The sequence below is a fragment of the Amphibalanus amphitrite genome, unplaced genomic scaffold (assembly GCF_019059575.1).
Source record: "Amphibalanus amphitrite isolate SeventyFive unplaced genomic scaffold, NRLGWU_Aamphi_draft 000585F_arrow, whole genome shotgun sequence".
NCBI classification, from domain to species: Eukaryota; Metazoa; Arthropoda; class Thecostraca; order Balanomorpha; family Balanidae; genus Amphibalanus; species Amphibalanus amphitrite.
Window position 1 is genome coordinate 321,435 of NW_024882079.1, and position 17,084 is coordinate 338,518.

The window sequence follows — 17,084 nt, forward strand, 5'->3', positions numbered from 1 at the left end:
AAAGTGCGTACCAAAGTGTGCACACCAATGCCGCAATGTCATCATCTCACATTGTCATATACAAAGCAGAACGTAACTTGTGAATAGGTATATTGAAACGAACAAGAATATCGGTACTCGCAGTCTTGCAATTACATCTTTTGTATGTCGAGAACAACATAATGACAGTTGCATAAAAGTTCCATAAATAAATTTCATTAAGGGGCGATAGGCATGACCGACCAGCAAAAGCATAAATCTATGTAGATATATCAACCAATCCGCCATTGGAGAGTCACGATATGTCTTTCCCTGATTGGGATACGCAGTGGAAGCCTTGCTGGGCCACTTCATCCGCATTCCGCATTAAAACAAAAGTGTAACTCTATTTGCATGCATAGCCGACCCCCGGGCCATCCGCTCGTCAATATATGGCACATCCTAAAACGAATTTATTAGTTGTCAATCTGAGATGTAACCTTATCCTAGCACAAAAACATTTTGCATGCATAATTTTCAAGCAGGTATAATAGCATTGCATAATGACAGATCGTATCGTATCACCATAGCTGTGCGACATCGCGTTTAAGTGACGACTGACGCTCGTCGTACTATTCAGAAAAAACGCATTTTAAGAGCTGCACAACGCCTCTAACTTAGCTGTGCCCGATCCATACAACATTGCCAAGGGCAGGCAACAATTCATACAGCAAGCGCTATCTGCCAGAGTTCGTTCACACAAATGTACTTGACGTCACCGACTCACTCGCTCTTATGGTTTGCACAACCTTGATTGTGGGGTGTGTTGACAGAGAACTAAATGTGTAAACTAGCGCTTGTCGGTCTATGGGGGTGCCGATGAAGACAGCGGGGATGAGGTGTCTAGAGGTAAAAACAACTTGTCCTATTCCCCCACAAAGTACTATTCGGAGTGGTTTAAGGATTCCGATCATTCGGTAGCGTCCGACCTTCATTAATCCTCTCACGGGTGATTCACAGAACAGTCTATAGTCGATACCGATGGGCAAACACGTTTCCTATCTTCCACACTGGCTGACACGATGCATGACTCTCCAATACTACGACGCTGAACGAGTCTTCCTTCCCCCTCAATGGTCGTTGTGGCGCGAGCTGTGGCCATCCGTGTCTGGCATGGGCAGCGGGCGCGGCCCCTCCTCGGGCAGAGCCAGCCGGACGCTCCGTCCGCCGGGTCGGCGGTTCCTCTTTAATTCCTCACGTCCATCGGCGCCGTACCAGATGGCGCGCAGCAGCCGCACCAGGCCCAGCTCCGAGTGGGCGAATACGTCACTCTGCCGAACACACGGGATGGGTTCTGTGGGGGTGTGTGCCTGGAGTTCAACAAGGGTACAAACGGTGTGTTGAACACACGGGATGGATTCAGTGGGGGTGTGTGCCTGAGGTTCAACAAGGGTCCAAACGGTATACACTGGGGCTGGTGTAAATTTGAAGCAGCTTAGGTGTTCCACGACATCGGATCGACGATTTCCTTTAAAAAAGAAAACAATATCAAGTTCAGACGGTACCTTAAAATAGGGTTAATGCAATGAGTGAACCATTACATCGGCAGCTAAATGTCTATCACCTGTTTTAGATTATAATGCATTGAAGATCTAAACATTCTCAGTGTGAACTCTTCACGGAGACGGTTCCCCGGTAGTTTCTGTCTGAATCTTGCTGTCAGTGGTCATTGGACTCGATAATCGAATTTAAAAATACGACTGCCGACTACGCCTCAAAGCAGTGTCGATCCCTCCCCTCCCTTCCTTTCCTCCCCGAACTTACGACCCACTGTCCGGCCGGCGTCTGCGCCAGAGAGCTGATGAGCCTGGCGATGGCGCCGTCACCCCTCTCGATGTAGTCGCGCACCATCTTGACCAGCGACATCAGACTGCTCTCCAGACCGGTCACCTGTCGGCAGAGTAACACACGTGTCAGAGACGTGTCAGTACCGATGTCAGAGCTGTGTCAAAGCTGACATCAGCTCTGTCAGTTGCCGGTGCCGGTGTCAGTGATGCTAGAACAGAACCGTGTCATGTTCGATTTCAATGAGAGTGTCAGATTCAGTGCTGTGTCAGGACCGATGGCGTTAGCTGTTCTACATATATCATAGACGGATCGATCCCGGACCATGCGTCTCTGACAAGTGACATAACTTGGAGATGGTCTGTTGATCGTTTTGGCACATTATGTTTGGGCAAGTGTGTGTTCGGTCTAGTCAGACGGCGGAAAGGGACAAGTTTTCCTCACTGACGAGGTGACGACTGACGCACGCAAGTACCTAAAAAAACTGTTGGTTTTCGGAGGTGGAAAACCATTAACGGCATGCCAACGTCTGTTTTACCGGTGTGTCACATACACTTCTGTAACGTTCGTAGTGCTGTATTGACATATTTACACCGGTGCATCTATCCGGCAATATGACAATGTGCTCATACGAATGAGAAAGACAACGCATTGAGCGCTCATATAAACAATATAAACCACAACCACACACCACAACCTTCTTAGATGTTGTTCTCACACAACCTACGTAGATACTAGTGTCACATCGTTCACGGTAAAGTGAGCTGTGCATCTGAGAATCACTTAAGGTCAAGTTCTGTGCTTCACTTGGTGTTTCCTCACTACTGCTGAAATAACAATTTGTCTCACTCCCTGAGATTAAATACGCTTCAATGCGAGTTGACTAGGGTTTCGACACTGTTGTGCACAGACGTTCATTTTTACGATCGCTTCATTCGCTGCACAGCGCGATCGCGTACCCATCAAGAATCATACATCCTATTGTCGAACGTTCAAACCATCGCAGCGCAGCAGGACACCGCCTCGGGCCCTCCCTAACGCCTGTCCTATCCTAACCTCCCGCTCTCACTGTCAATGTCCATGATACTCGGGCGGCACGCCGTACAGGGACATGTGCAGTCCGACCACCGCCAGTACCCAGCCGGCCAGGGGCAGCCACAGACACAGGGTGCACGAGCCGAGCGCCAGCTGACTTACTTTGAAGCAGATGTAGTACGCGTACTCGGTGGCAGCGATGACCAGGCCCAGCCAGGCGTAGAAACAGTAGGCGGCCGTGTCGCTGGTCCACTGGACCCAGTCGGAGACCTCGTGCAGCACGGCCAGAATGTTACCGATGTTCCAATTTACCACCTGCCGGAGACATAACGAACTAGTGATACATTTTCTCGCCACATTGTGCACGGTCGGTAATGAGTAGGTTTTCGCAGAAAAGTGGACGGTAGAGGAGCTTTTGTCGTATTACCTATTTATTCAATGGATGCGAGGACAAGAAACATTGCACACTATCGTGTAACTGATCCACCGAGATTCAAGGAGCCAGTCGTACCATCTGGCTGATAATTAGGGGCCTTAGACATGGCAAAGCTATGCTTTGAATACGATGCACCTTTATGTTCACCTTTTGGAAAAAAAATTGATACGTTCCTTTACAGCTTTTCATATAGGTTTACGGTTGGAAACTTTTTAGTATTTCTTATGTCCCATGACTAATTCTTCATGGTTTCTATACCACGGAAGCTTTGCTTAAATTCAAGTTTCGTGTGTGCGTATCTGCGGATTCCATATTCAGGACTTCGGCTTATTTTCGGAAATTTTGATAAGCCGTTTTATTTCATGTCAGCAAGACGTTGATCAGAAATTTTCGTTTCATGCATTGCATCACGTCTGTATTTCGCGTCGAATTTCCAATGCAGAATTCATCAGTCGCCAGTCATACACATCACAAACTCTTTCGTACCACTCACCAGCCCGGTCAGAACATCTAACACTCTCGCCACACACTCCGGTATAAATAACAACCGCACAGTCGTCCTCTTTGGTCACGTGACCGTTATTTAATTGGTACGTACCGCCCATGTGACCCGCGAGGGGACGGCGAAGGCGTGCTGAAGAGTCTCCGAGGGATGAGAGACGAACTGCAGCGGTAGATAGATGTACGTCATCAGCAGCAGCGTCACCCACTGGCCCAGCAGACTCTTGGTGTCAAAATCTGACGGCACGGCATGACAGTAGGTAACTAGGTATGCGTTAGTGGGTGCTGACAAACGACGAGCTGTAACGAAACCACACAATTCACTTAGTTATCTATTGTTGGACTCATGCTGGTGATTTTGTTTTTGTTTTTGTTTTGTTGGGTTAGGCCCTTTCGGTCGACAAGACCATTGCAGAGCCGGAAGGATGATAGGATTTAGGGGGAGACATTGGTCTGGGCAGGCACCCTAGTGAGTCGCCGGGGCTGAGCCCGTCCAGAGGACAGGCCACCCAGCCCCAAGGCACTCACTGCACCCGGCTACGGGGTGCGCTCCCTCGGGAGCAGCGGTGCCGCTCCAAGGGAGCAGCCCGCATGAGATAAAGTTGCCTGTCCAGCCCGGAAGGGGGTTGTGGCGTGGAGGAGAAGGATTTCAGTATCCTGAGGATAGAAGCACGGATAGGTGCTGGTGATTTTCCTCCCCCATCCACTGGTTTCTGCGTGGTGGAGGAAGTTTTGAACTCGTATGCAAGCTGTTTTTCCTCGCGGTGCCCGTCCGCGTCTCCGTGCCGTGCGGTACAGTCTACCTTCAGGCGCCCACTACTAGTGACATCTATCGGTAGGAATAAAAACCCACTCAAGCAGCCGCGTGGGTCTCGGTCAACGTAACTTGTTCAAAACACGAGCATTTGGCAGTAATACGAATAAAGGTAATCAAAGTATAGTTGATATGTACAGGATAAGCTACTTAGTCTTCTGACTTCTGACAGTCTCTGTGGCGACAAAACAAACTTACTTTTGACGGTGTTCTGTAGCAGCCGTGGGGGAACGGAACACGGTAACCTCTGGCGGCCTCTCGTATGGAGGCGGATCACATAAATATCTGGCTGCCTTACAGAAAGGGTGGAAACTCACTAACCTCTGGCAGCCTCCCGTAGAGGCGGGAACACACTGACGTACTGCTGAGCAGCCCACTGAAGAACACCGCGTGCCGAAGCTAGACACAGGCTCAGCGGCAGAAATAGAGCCGTCACCAGCAGCTCACCGTCCAGCGACATGGGCTGGAATGGAATAGAACGGGAATTAAGGACGACGTGTCGTTTTGAAGTCGGCGACTCTCCCTATATACAGCGGCGAAAATTCTCGAGACGTTAGTTTTAATTATTTTACCTGGTAATCGGAGACACGTAAAATTTATTTTTGCGACTTCATTTCACTTAAACAATAATTTCCTCCCGTGGTTCCCTTGTGCAGATAATGCATTCCTGGCAGAACCCGGTCACAGAGCCGCACGGCATCACCTAGTCTCTAGGTCGGCAGTCGGCACCATTACTCACATCAGCCTTGTCTTTGAGTCGCGGTACAGCCCGCTCCAGGAGACGGACACCTTTGATGCTGAAGTGATCGCCGATCTTTAGTGGTGTGCGCGCGAACGGAGACCGTGCCACGGGCAGCACGATTAGCCGGCAGTAGAGACCGAGTAGCGTCTCAGCGAACGAGAGAACCAAACGACCCGAGTCGCTCCGCTTCTGTGGGTGAGAGGGGAGGGGAGGGGTCAGTTGGTGGGAGCCGTCTGATCGTCCAAGCAGTAATCATCCTTGCTATGTGGGATACATCTTTCGTACTTTTTGTAGTATGTTGCAGCTTGCAAACTGCGCTGTGATTTACGCTCACAATATTTTTATGCCAGTTCCTCTCGTCATTTACGTAACCTTGACTTTGTCTCCTCTTTATAGACAGTAGCTTAACGGCGAGACGAATCTTGGGTGAGACGTCCAGGAGTGTGATAGACTGATATCCCTTTTTGCTAATACATGAGCAAAAATCTGCACTGTAAACGGATCGGCAGCCTTCACTCATTGCAAAATCCGAGTACAATGCGCAATCACTTTGTTCATTTATCTGCGATAAATCAATCTCGGTTCTATGGGCACTGATATGATAGTGCTATGATGGTATGTGGTTACTGGGTGCTGGTGACATCCCTCGGATCGGTGGGTGGTATCCCGCTGCTGACGTATGATCGCTACGGAGCTCGTTTACGCTATCGCTCGCCAGAATATAAACGGCACGACCGCCGTCTGGGTGACTCAGCAGATGCGCACGGGTGTAACGTCTAGGTCAGCTTCCGCTTCACAGTGTGATGACAAAGGCCACCTTGCTGGAGCGGTCGGAGGGACATGGTGGTGTGGACCTTGTCCCAGGATCGGCTGTCACACTGGTCACGAAGGTGGCACGAGCAGACGAGGTGGCGATTGGTGGACGGACAGGGTTCACATGATTTAACACACGTAAAGACGCCAGGTCAGGACTAATGCCGTGACAGACACGGGCATGACGAGCGCGCGTGACCAGTGTAATGTACCTAGGTGCTCCTGGACCGGACAAGCATGCACTTTGTGAACTGTGTCTGAACTGTGAGGCGACAATATTCGGGAAGTGAAACTGCATACTCGTATGGATCCATCATTTGATCATGTGTTTATATGTCATCATGATACCATAAGTGTTATATTAATTTCAATGGCTCACATAATTTGATCAACATTGTTTTCTTTTGTTGCAAACTACGGTATGGTAACACTACATCAATATCAGTCAAACGACTCCAAGTCTGCTCCGTAGTTCACAGCAGCCGATTTGGGATGATACTGTGCCGCAATACACATCTGCCCTCCGGGTAGCCTACATCTCACACATGCCAGACTGGGCGACAACTACTGCACTCGGCATTATACGCGAACAACTTCCTGATTAACTGTATTTTTGGCGTTTGATTGGCTATTTATAGATGTTTATTTTTGTTTTACTTTTAAAAATGTTGCATTCGTCCGGCCTTTTTACGGAGAGGGGGTGGGGGAGGGCGAAGCTGCAGGCGCAGCAGCGCAACATGCTAACCAATGCAACTGCTATCGGTTGACTCGAAGCTGCTTTGATCACCCGACACTACAATTTGCTGCGGAAGGGCAAAATAGGAATAAAGAGCGCGGCACGGCTCAAGCGGCAACGCGTTTGATCTTGTGATTGTTTCTGTAAAAAAGCTTTGTCGCGGGCATTGCATTCTGAGGATGCATTGGTTTATTTACTGGTTGCATTATATATTGGTTGCATTGGTTTATTTACTTTGGTTTTTATTACTCATTCGCGAGAAAGAAACGTACGTACCTCAGTCAGCGAACGAAATCAAAATCAAACCTTTGAGCACACATGTTGATGTTACACATCAAGAAAGCATCGTCAAGAGTGATAACACTCTGGTTATAAGGCGAAGCCCCTTGACAAGTTGTCCCTTTTTTATGCGTCGATGGGCTATGTGCTGCCTGTATCGGTTCCTTTATTGGTTTCCTTTGTTGTAATGCCGGTTGTGCTTGGCTTTGTGCCAGAGCCACTGAACATATCATCACCTATACGGAGGCGTATGTTCCAGTGCTGTCATGCAAATTTTAGTAATAGCCCTGTGCGCAAACACGATTTGAAGCGAGTCACAAACACTCATGTAACGAATAGGTCATTCCGGTCATTGTAACTTTTTGCTGCTCGATAAAATTAAATTTTGAAATGATTATTCAAGTCAAGCTTTTATGAAAGGCATGAAACTATTGTTATCAGGCCGTGTCAGGACAGTTGGTATGCAGAAGTCTGGAAGTCATAATGCGTAGCTGGACGCTTGGCTTCCTAGGTTTGGTCCAGCGCTAGCTGATAAAGGAGAATACCTTGGTCCATGAACCTGGCACATAATTTCCTCAACACTCTGGTTTTGGCTATCTCGCTGGCCAGTAGGGTAGGGCCGGCGGCGAGAATGTTCAACAGTGGGGACATAAAAAATCGAGTCCAGATGGTTGAAAGGATGGCCAGCATCATTGTCATCCTGCTCGCACTGTGCATCTGCAAATCAGGGCTGGAGGGATGGCGACGCGCATGGACATCGCAAGCGGTACATTTTCTTATGAAAAAAGGTTGATAAATGCATTAAACAACTGTTGAAATAGATGACAGTCACGTGTATGACAACTGGCACACTCCAAACCAATGATGTCGAAATTCGAAACATATTTTTCCACTGGGTTAGCCACTGGGTTCCACTGAGCAGCTTGCGCAAGCATGTTGAAATTTTAACCTCTGTTGGGTAACTAGCAGACGACTTAATTTTTGAAGTTTGCGTTGCGTGACTGCTTGACTGATTATGCTGCGCAGCTACCGCGCGTTTTATGCGGTTTCTTATACAGGTATGCCAGATACAGACGCAATGAGCACATTTAGAAGTGTTTACCCAATGGGATGCTATATGTACATATGCGATATGGCAAGAGTTACTTTGACAGGTACGCAAAGTTGTTTATAGCACACACAAACTTGCGGCTCTAATTGTATTGTATTGTATTGTATTGTATTGTATTGAACAATCATGAGCGATCCACATTCTGAAAGTGCGTGGCGATTACTGCTCGGAATCCGTATCCGCGGTTACTAATCTAAACATTCACAGCATTCACACATTCACTCACGTCAAAGCACGGACAGAGACACTTTCGTAGTACCACAGGTACAACTCACCCACCCACCAACCCGTCTAAGTGAAAGTAGTTTTGATTTTTGACATAATGCGCTCACTTTTGGTGAAACATCCGCTTTGTGTCATCAAACCGCACTGTAACGCTATGAAAAGTGATGTCCTGCATGCCGTAAACGGTTAAAGGGACCCTCCCACCTTCAAAAAAGTTTATGAATTGGCATGAAAGTGATGTCGCTCGGTTCAGAAAGAGCGAAAACGAATATCTACCAAATTTCATCGAAAAATATTCACCGGTTTTCAAGATATTAGACTTTCTTTTTTTGTTTACTTTTTGGGATCTCCGCTGTTCCTAGCGACTTTATTTGGAAGCAATAGTTTGGCAGCTGAAAGTGCGTGCAAAGCAGCATATACCACCGCGTGCTACAAAACGTTTTAGTCAAACATTTAAAAATCGTTAGATATCTGCGCTGACGTCACACATTCAGACGGGTATTCCTATGCATTAGCCCCTCTGAATCAAAATGCTGCAATTTTGAAATTCAATATTTCCGATTTAAGGCATTTCTCGATGTTGTGAGTGCCGAAACCGGTAATTGTGAGCCAGGGACCCCATTTCGGCTATCTCAACTCAAATCTAATGTTAAGGTGGGAGGGTCCCTTTAACCCGCGCCCCGTTGGGCTCTGCCGAGCAACGCGCCCGGTTGGGGGGCCATTTTGGCCCCCCCCTTAGATCTCGAGAACCACGCAACATAGCGACAAGCGGTAAACGGCGTTGGATAGCCCCAACGGGGAACTACCTTGTGACCCAATTTTATTGACCTAGGGCAAACCGATGACGTCACAGGTCAGGTCAAAGGTCCAATTTTCACCGTTTACAGGCATTTCAAGAAATGCGTTGTAAAATCGAGTAAAATGCATTTCATTGAAAATCATCGATGGGGAAATGTTCTTCAAACACATAGTTTGCTATTTGAGGTCACTGATACCAGGTCAGGTCACAGAGGTCAGGTCACGGGGGGGGGGGTCACAATATGAAAGTGTCGTGTGATACATGTTTTATGGTCCATTTTACATGACAAATGCGATTATGTGGGTCAGGCAGCCTTTGGGGCCAGCTTAGGTCACGTTTTGGTCAAGGTCAGGTCAAGGTCAGGTCAAGGTGTTAAATTAGGTCAAATTTCAAAGTTGATATTTTTGCATAAAATGGGTATTGAATCGATGCAACTCGTCACGGGGAGTTCAATGGTGGTCTTTGTTTTGCCGCACGTGGTCTAGAATCGCTAAAAATTGAGTTCAAAAATTTGACGTCATCATTTTTGAACAGTGTTTTCGCTATAACTTGGCCAAAAAACGAGATATCGATCTGAAATTTGGTATGTATATAGAAGAGCGCTGGGACTATCACATATATTCCGGTTTTTCAAAATTCGGAAATTTTTTGGATTTTTTCTTAGTTTTTCTAAAAAAATCAATTTTTTGAATTTTTTTGGGTCAAAAACTAAAAATTTTGAAAATCCGAGATAGCAGTTTTGTAGCGCCGCTTTTTGTCTACTAGACCATATAAAGAACTTTGAAATTGCTTGATAACTGTAGATTTGGTGAGCGTTTCAAGATTGCATGTTTTTTGCTCATTTTTGCTCGAACATGACCTCAGTTTGACCTCAATAACTCCTGACCTAAGGTGACCTAAGACTTGAAATTTGGTGTGAAGGTGTAAAATTGATGCCCGGGAAGGTACTGAAAATTTGGCGGCGCTGCGCGCCGCCGTTTTCTTGCTATTCAGGAAAAACCACAGGGGGGGGGCCAAAATGGCCCCCCCCCCAACGGGGCGAGGGTTAAGCTAACGTTCCTGCGGATTTGGCGAAGAATTGAGAAATAAATTTTTGATGTGCATAGCGTAAAGCTGTGCGAATGAATGTAAGTCACATTTTCAGGAGTACTAACCATTTTTCGTCCTGAGATGAAAATACCTCACCTACACTACACGAAATCTTAACCCTCGCCCGCACATGGGGGGTGGTTGCCACCCTCCCCCCTCCCCCCAGGTAGTCTTTATGCTCTGCACTCAGCATTTTTAGAGCTAGAAGCCTAATTTTTCGCATGACTGCTCCTCTATACTTTTCTAATGTCCACTGAAAATTTCAAGTTTCTGTGGTTTTTGGTTTCGGAGATATGACCTTGTTTTTCAGGTCATGCCATGACCCAAATGGCCAATTCTCAACATCTTGCGTTGGCTATGGGCCTTGTGAGCTTTTGACACCTTGCTTTCGGCCTTTTTTGCCAGTCTTACCTCCCACCTATCATGGAACATGTTGGTCGACGATGTAGGTACAGAATATCATTGACCTTGTCCTAACTTGACCTGAAATGACCTCAGCAGCAAAAACCTGGTCGGGTAGTGTGACAAAGAGGTTCTAGCTGGCTTGGCACCAGAAAACGGCATCGTCATCGGTATTGATAAGCAGCGCACTTGATATCCAACGGTGACCCAAAACAGCAACATTTTTTAGTTTGACCTGACCTGGAAGGTCAATGATTGACCTGAGAAGGTAAAACTGGGTATTATTAGATTCGTCTCTTCCCAAAGAATCTTTTTGGTCTTTGCCGCTAAGCTCTATCTCCAACAGGAACGAAATGGCGCGGGGGCAACCCCCCCCCCCCCATGTGCGTTCTAGGATGAGAAAATGGCATGTGCGGGCGAGGGTTATGTAAGTTTTGCATACTCCTTTCAAATGCCCGGTAGACCGTAAGAAACACATTGTCTACGATTTCAAGATGATTGCTTGCCTAAGTGCCCCTGTGACAATTGCAAAGCAGCAAGGAATATCCAAAAATAGAATAGCACGGTCATATCTGCAATGGCCATCTATTGTTGAGCTTTTCAATAATGAACGAGCCAAATCATGCGACGTTGTTCAAAATCATGCAATAACTGAACTGTCCCGATGACACACTAACTATTTCCCCTGCCAGCACCAGGTGGCACATCCGACCTTGAGTGAGGTGTAGTAGTCGCCCAGCTCGGTGGACGTGTTGTAGACGAGTGGCCAGCTGGTCACCGTGTCCACCGTCTGGTAGCGGCGAGCCTCCTTCATGATCTCAGTGGTCACCGGCGGAGTCTGGAGACCGCCCCCTGGCGGCTGCTGCAGCGGCTGTCTCCGCGCCATCGTGGTAACTGGGGGACGGGGCAGGTCACAGTGAGGCAGGTGATGACCGCGGTCTTGTGAAAATGACATATCACAGCAAGAAGTCATTGGACACAGTAAGCACAAAAGGGCGCTGGGCAGGACATTGGGCAGAACGCAGAATAGGTCACTTGATGATGGGCACGACCCAGCTGAAGTGCGCACAGGTAAAGATGTTTTATGGACATTGGACAATCTTTGCAAAAGCACGACGTCGCAACAACCACTAGTCTTCATAACGTTACGAAATACGATTCAATAAGTGATTTGCGGTCTTTATATTTAACACAGACAACGATGGCGGTTTTATATATCATTAATTAACGTTTGATGAGCACGACTCGTCTATTTCAACCAATGTGGCCCGACTATAATGAATCAATTAGGGACTCTTCTGGTAAATATCAGGCGAGGCTTATGCTGTTTGACGCTTTTCGCCCTTTTCTCAACAATATTATTTTGCTCCCAGCTACCGATGAACCTCCGATATAATTTTACAATAGAAAACACTCTAGCGCTGGTCTTTTAGAAATGTGTTTATCTCGTCGTATCGTGTTGATTGCAATTTGCATACCGGAGTCCTTTATTACAGGCTTCCCTCCGAGCACTAGACTTTGATATCAATAAAACGTCTCGATAGCGTAGAAATAGCGAGAAATGCGTGAAACTCCTGCTCCGTAGCCAGCATCAGCATACGCTCTAGGCACACACAAGAGCTGTGTTCGCTAATTCCTTTCTATACTCAGTCTATTGTGCTCGAGGCAGAGCTCAGTGACCGGACTCACCGTTCGTTCAGCAGAGGCACCGAAATCCCTCAGAGCTGGCGGTCGGTCCTTCGTCCACAGCACACTACCACCCTTCGCGCACGGAGCCCGGATTAGGAGTGCGCTGCCGACCGCACGCGCTAAGTAGCCAGTGTCCGGCACGTTTGTTTACGTTAATTCGGGACGGGCACGGGCGGAGCCAGGATCGCGGTAGGGAGGGTCAGTTACATCAGAGATAGAGTTGGATGGGAAGAGCATCTCTTAAGTCTCTAGAGATGCCTGAAATACTTCACACGAAACTCATGGATGCATCATTACAATGAAAAAATGCATGAATTATGTATGCATAAAATGCGAAATCAATACAAGCGAGGTAGGAAAGGCGGGAAAGCGGTATCAGTGCTCGTGGTCTGGTATTGTCCAGGCTCAGTTTATTCCATCTTAAAATCTGACTTTTGTCTGTTTGATGTGAATCACGCAATGACTCACGCCCCGCGACGCCTGGAATACCGCGGGTGGGGGACTCAGTTCCCCGCGCTGGGTGGTGGGTCAGCTCAGGGGTCAGCCGACTTAGCCCCGGTGATAAGGGGCCTCTTTTGCCACTCCCGATTATCTATAGAAAAGCTAAGAATGCTAGAAAAATAAACAAACAATCGAAAACTATTAATGAGTTCTTTGAAATAAATCATTGTCATTTCTCAATTAGGTCAATGCTGTGGTCGCTGAAAGTCATGAAGGGAAGAATGTTGCCATCAAAATTTTCCAATGCTGACATTTTTCTCAGACCGGACTCCGGAGCATTACTAGTAAGCCAAAAGAGGTAATTGCAATGGTGTTTTGTCATAGGTCATGTGATACTCCGGTGCACGAGCGCAATATTTACTGCAAATCATGACTAAAATGAACATTAATGTGTAATCTGTGTCCAAGTCTGTGTCATTCGTTTTCTAATTCTAACGACTGTGTTTCGCATGGCGACAACTGACAATACCTACCCGAACAGCAGCACCAATAGGGCCATAATGACCTGTGTTGTTTGTCAGCAGTTTTTACGCCGTACCTACGTTGACGTAGGTATAAGGTAAGTATCTCACCGTGAGCAACTTTTAATCGGTAGCAGCTGCCCGCAAGCTGTGCTTACCGTTTGTGAACGGCCTCTAGGCCCTAGACCAGCGTGTCTCTGTTCGATCACTGCACGAAAGGGAATACGGTCAAGGTATGGCTGATAGGCGGAGGCTCTAGGTGCAGTGGCGGAGACAGGAACGGACCGGGGGTGCTGCTAAGTACTAGAACGAATCTTTTTTGTTTTCTTTCTTTGCGACGTTTATCTCTTTTTATGAAACTAGAGTAAATAAACATCGCGCCTTTTCCTCATTGATAGGAAGGAATACGGTAATAAATTTGAGAAGGACTACCCAACCGCCCGCTCCCCTCGGAACGGTGGCTGCCTCCGCCTATGACCTGGCGTTTCATCATGTAGCCCGAGGCGTGCCAGTGACCCGGGTCGCTCGTGCCCGGCCCGCGCCGACCCCGGTCGGGTCAGAGCGTGTCGGGAGGTCGTGGGGCGCGCGGGGCTGTCTACGGGGACTCGGCATCTTTTCCAGCTCTCCTCGTCAGCTCAGTAGCTGGACGAGAACAGGCAGCGGCTTCTGGACTTCACCGCAGCCGAGCTGCGCTGACTGAGGCACCACTGGAGCGGCAGTGGGATATCATGGCCTCGAACGTCCACTATGTGTTGTGCGTGTACGGCTGCGTCCTTCTACTGCTGCGCCAGGCGATCATCATGGACTTCCTGACTGTGCAGGATCCATACCTGGGGACTGACACCCTGCTGAAGCTGCTGAAGGAGTTCGTCGAGTCTTTCATCCACGGCCTGCTGCTGATGGGACTGCTCCGCGACCGTCGCTGGCGCTTCATGGTGACCCTGTGGCTGTACGTGGCGCTCTGGCTGGAGCTGATCCACATAGTGACTGGCATCGTCATGGAGCTGCTGTCCAGGGACGTTTTGGAGACGCAGGCAGTGGCGGTCGCCATGATCGGGAGTCTATGGCTTCTGGTCTACTCCTACGTGCACTGGGACCAGGAGGATCGCGACCGGACGCGCAGAGGACGAGGATCGGCCCGCGGCGGACGCGCCCAGCTCAACGGGCAGACCGAGCCGACTCCTGAGCTGTACCTGCTAGTGCCGTCCCACACCGACCCACCACTCCGCTACGCGCCCTTCTGGGAGACCGACCTGGTCACCTGGCGCTGGATCGCCCGCTTCGGCAACGCCTTCGTCAACCTCATCTCTCCGCAGGACCCGGGAGAGGTGCTGGAGGACAGGCCCCGTGGCTAACCGTCAGACGGCGAGCAGCGACGGAGGGGCTTCTTCGGAGGCCAGCCGCGAGAAGAGAGGGAGGGCGGCGGAGGAGCGGAGCGGAGGAGAGGCTGGGGCGGCGTGCCAAGAGCGGCGAAGGTGAGAAGCGAGGAGCAGCTTCAGACTTATCAAGGAGGATAGCTGGTTCGGTCTTGAGTAGGATGGCGAGCTAGATGAGGTGGTGGGTTGTGCACTGAAGCATTGCAGATACATTCGGGCGGTCTGCCAGTGCACAAATTGTGGGATTTAATCTCATACTTTTTTCCTGAGGTGGTGGGATAACTGCTGACTGTTGTGGCAGTAACACATACCTTCGTGCGACTTCCCAGTTCGCACAAGTTTTGGTCTTTCATCGTGACATCGCCGGCCGGAAGCTGGCGTGATGGGTTGACTGTGCTTTGTGCTTTGGGGCGCCCGATTTAAGATTTAAGGACTGTGCTCGCTGTGCCCGTTTTACACAATTCATCTCAATCTGGGCTAATTCGGTATATGCTCGTTTTTAATGCCATTTACATCCAACCTCTCACATAAATTTGAACCCCCTGCATCTTTGAGTCGTTTTGTGTTCGTCTCAGTAACTTTTCAAACAGTGTTTGTTCAAAGTGATTTTGCTAATTGTATGGTAAAAATCGGGTGCCGCGAGTGCCAACATTTCATTTTAGCTTACTAACCACCCTTGCCTGTAGTGTCACTAGTGTACCCAACTAGGATCTTTGTGTGCTATCTTTTTCTGGTATGGGGGCTGTGTGACGCGTGTTCCTTTGACACGATTTTTTAATAAAAGTTCTAACATCCACCGCTGTTTGAATCGATTATGTAGTGCGGTTTTTGTATTGATAACATGACTGGGTTTAATGTTATTGGGTTTAACATGACTGACTTTAGCGTAACTGGGTTGAAAGGCGGCTGGTTGAGAGGCATGACTGGATGAAGCGTGGCTGGGTATCAGGTAACATTCGTGTAACTGCTTAGTGCCCAGGAAGTGACTTATGGAAGTGACTAAGTGATCGAAAAAGTAATCCGTTATCACGATAACGGACAAATTCATATCACAAAACAAAGCAGGCCAAAGGTCAAACGACCATTTCCCGATCAATCTACATGGCATCAGCAATACGCACATTTCGCTCTCAAATCCCGCTCTCATCGACACGTGGCCTTCTCTCCCGATCACGTGACACTCCCCCTCTCCTCCAGTCTCCGGCACGTGACTCGTCCGCCCGTGCGGATCGCTCATCTAACACGTGGCAGTGTGCTGGTGGTCGCTGTTCCGTTTACCACGTCACCCTTCGCTGAGGCAGCGGCGCGCAGTCAGCACGGTGATGTAGCTGACAGTCTTTCGTGGGTTCCGGGAGATGCTAAATGAAGACATCATAAGAAACGGTTTACTTGGGCTGAAGTTCTGCTTTTTTTAATGTTCCCCTAAAGTTAAATTCTTTAAAATGAAACCTCTGAATTGAAGGTAATCAATGATCATGCTTCAACTTTGTTTCAATTTTAACCATCAACTTCAACTTTGACCGTTATCGTCATCGGTGACTAGTTTGATTATAACCTTTCCAATGAACGGTACAGTGACATGTTTGACATTTTAATACGACAGTCTGTCCGTTCAGATGGCTCTTCGTTCTCCCTGTTGATGAACGGCGGCTATTTACTGAAGGCACAAATAATGCTTAGAATTCCAGTGCACACTGCACAGCCACAGGATTGCATGCGATTATTGCGAAGCAAAATTAATTGCACTAAATGGCTGTTCATCTAGCATAAGGAGACGGAATAATTAAGTGATATCATATTAGATTTGTCAATAAATTTTGTGTATGGGCAACAATAATGAGAATGGCATTAACATTTGGTCTGTTAGTTATGTTCAAAGCCATTAGTGGTGGTTGCAGGAGAGAAGACACTTCGCCGCCTCACAAAAAGAGCATTCAGCACCTGCCTGCGTCATTTACTGGGGCCCCGTTCGTCCTTTTACTTCCTTTTTTTACAGTGCGCACACAGTTATTTAAGATTTCAGTGAACATCTCACCAATAATTACCCCCCCCCCCCCAGCCCCCACATTTAAACTTTGGAAAGGTTCTTAACACATATACTATATACCTACCTACATAGTGTGCAACGTGCATAACTCATTTCGCAAGATTTTAACCAACCTCCATCTGGTTAAGATCCGATCCGACCTGCGAAGACTAACCCTCTGTCCTCTGAATTCTCACTCGGACGTCAGAAGTGACCTGTGACCCCTGACCGACCCGTGACGGCGCT

General features: G+C 48.1%; 1 protein-coding gene across 2 annotated transcripts; it reads right to left on the minus strand.

Annotated features, from left to right (window-relative positions):
- Positions 1 to 73: 73 nt before the first annotated feature.
- Positions 74 to 13,662, minus strand: LOC122394335. 2 transcript variants are annotated; one of them, XM_043391138.1, is made up of 9 exons: positions 13,595 to 13,649; positions 12,475 to 12,732; positions 11,498 to 11,679; positions 5,329 to 5,520; positions 4,911 to 5,052; positions 3,873 to 4,012; positions 3,001 to 3,153; positions 1,783 to 1,908; positions 74 to 1,289 (listed from the first exon to the last, which is right to left on the minus strand). In XM_043391138.1, exons 3-9 carry the CDS (start codon positions 11,669 to 11,671, stop codon positions 1,089 to 1,091), a joined length of 1,128 nt encoding a protein of 375 aa, XP_043247073.1. In that variant the 5' UTR covers positions 11,672 to 11,679; positions 12,475 to 12,732; positions 13,595 to 13,649; the 3' UTR covers positions 74 to 1,088. The 2 variants fall into 2 exon arrangements, with proteins under 2 accessions (XP_043247073.1, XP_043247074.1); XM_043391139.1 differs by lacking the exon at positions 12,475 to 12,732 and having other exon boundaries at positions 13,595 to 13,662.
- Positions 13,663 to 17,084: the final 3,422 nt, after the last annotated feature.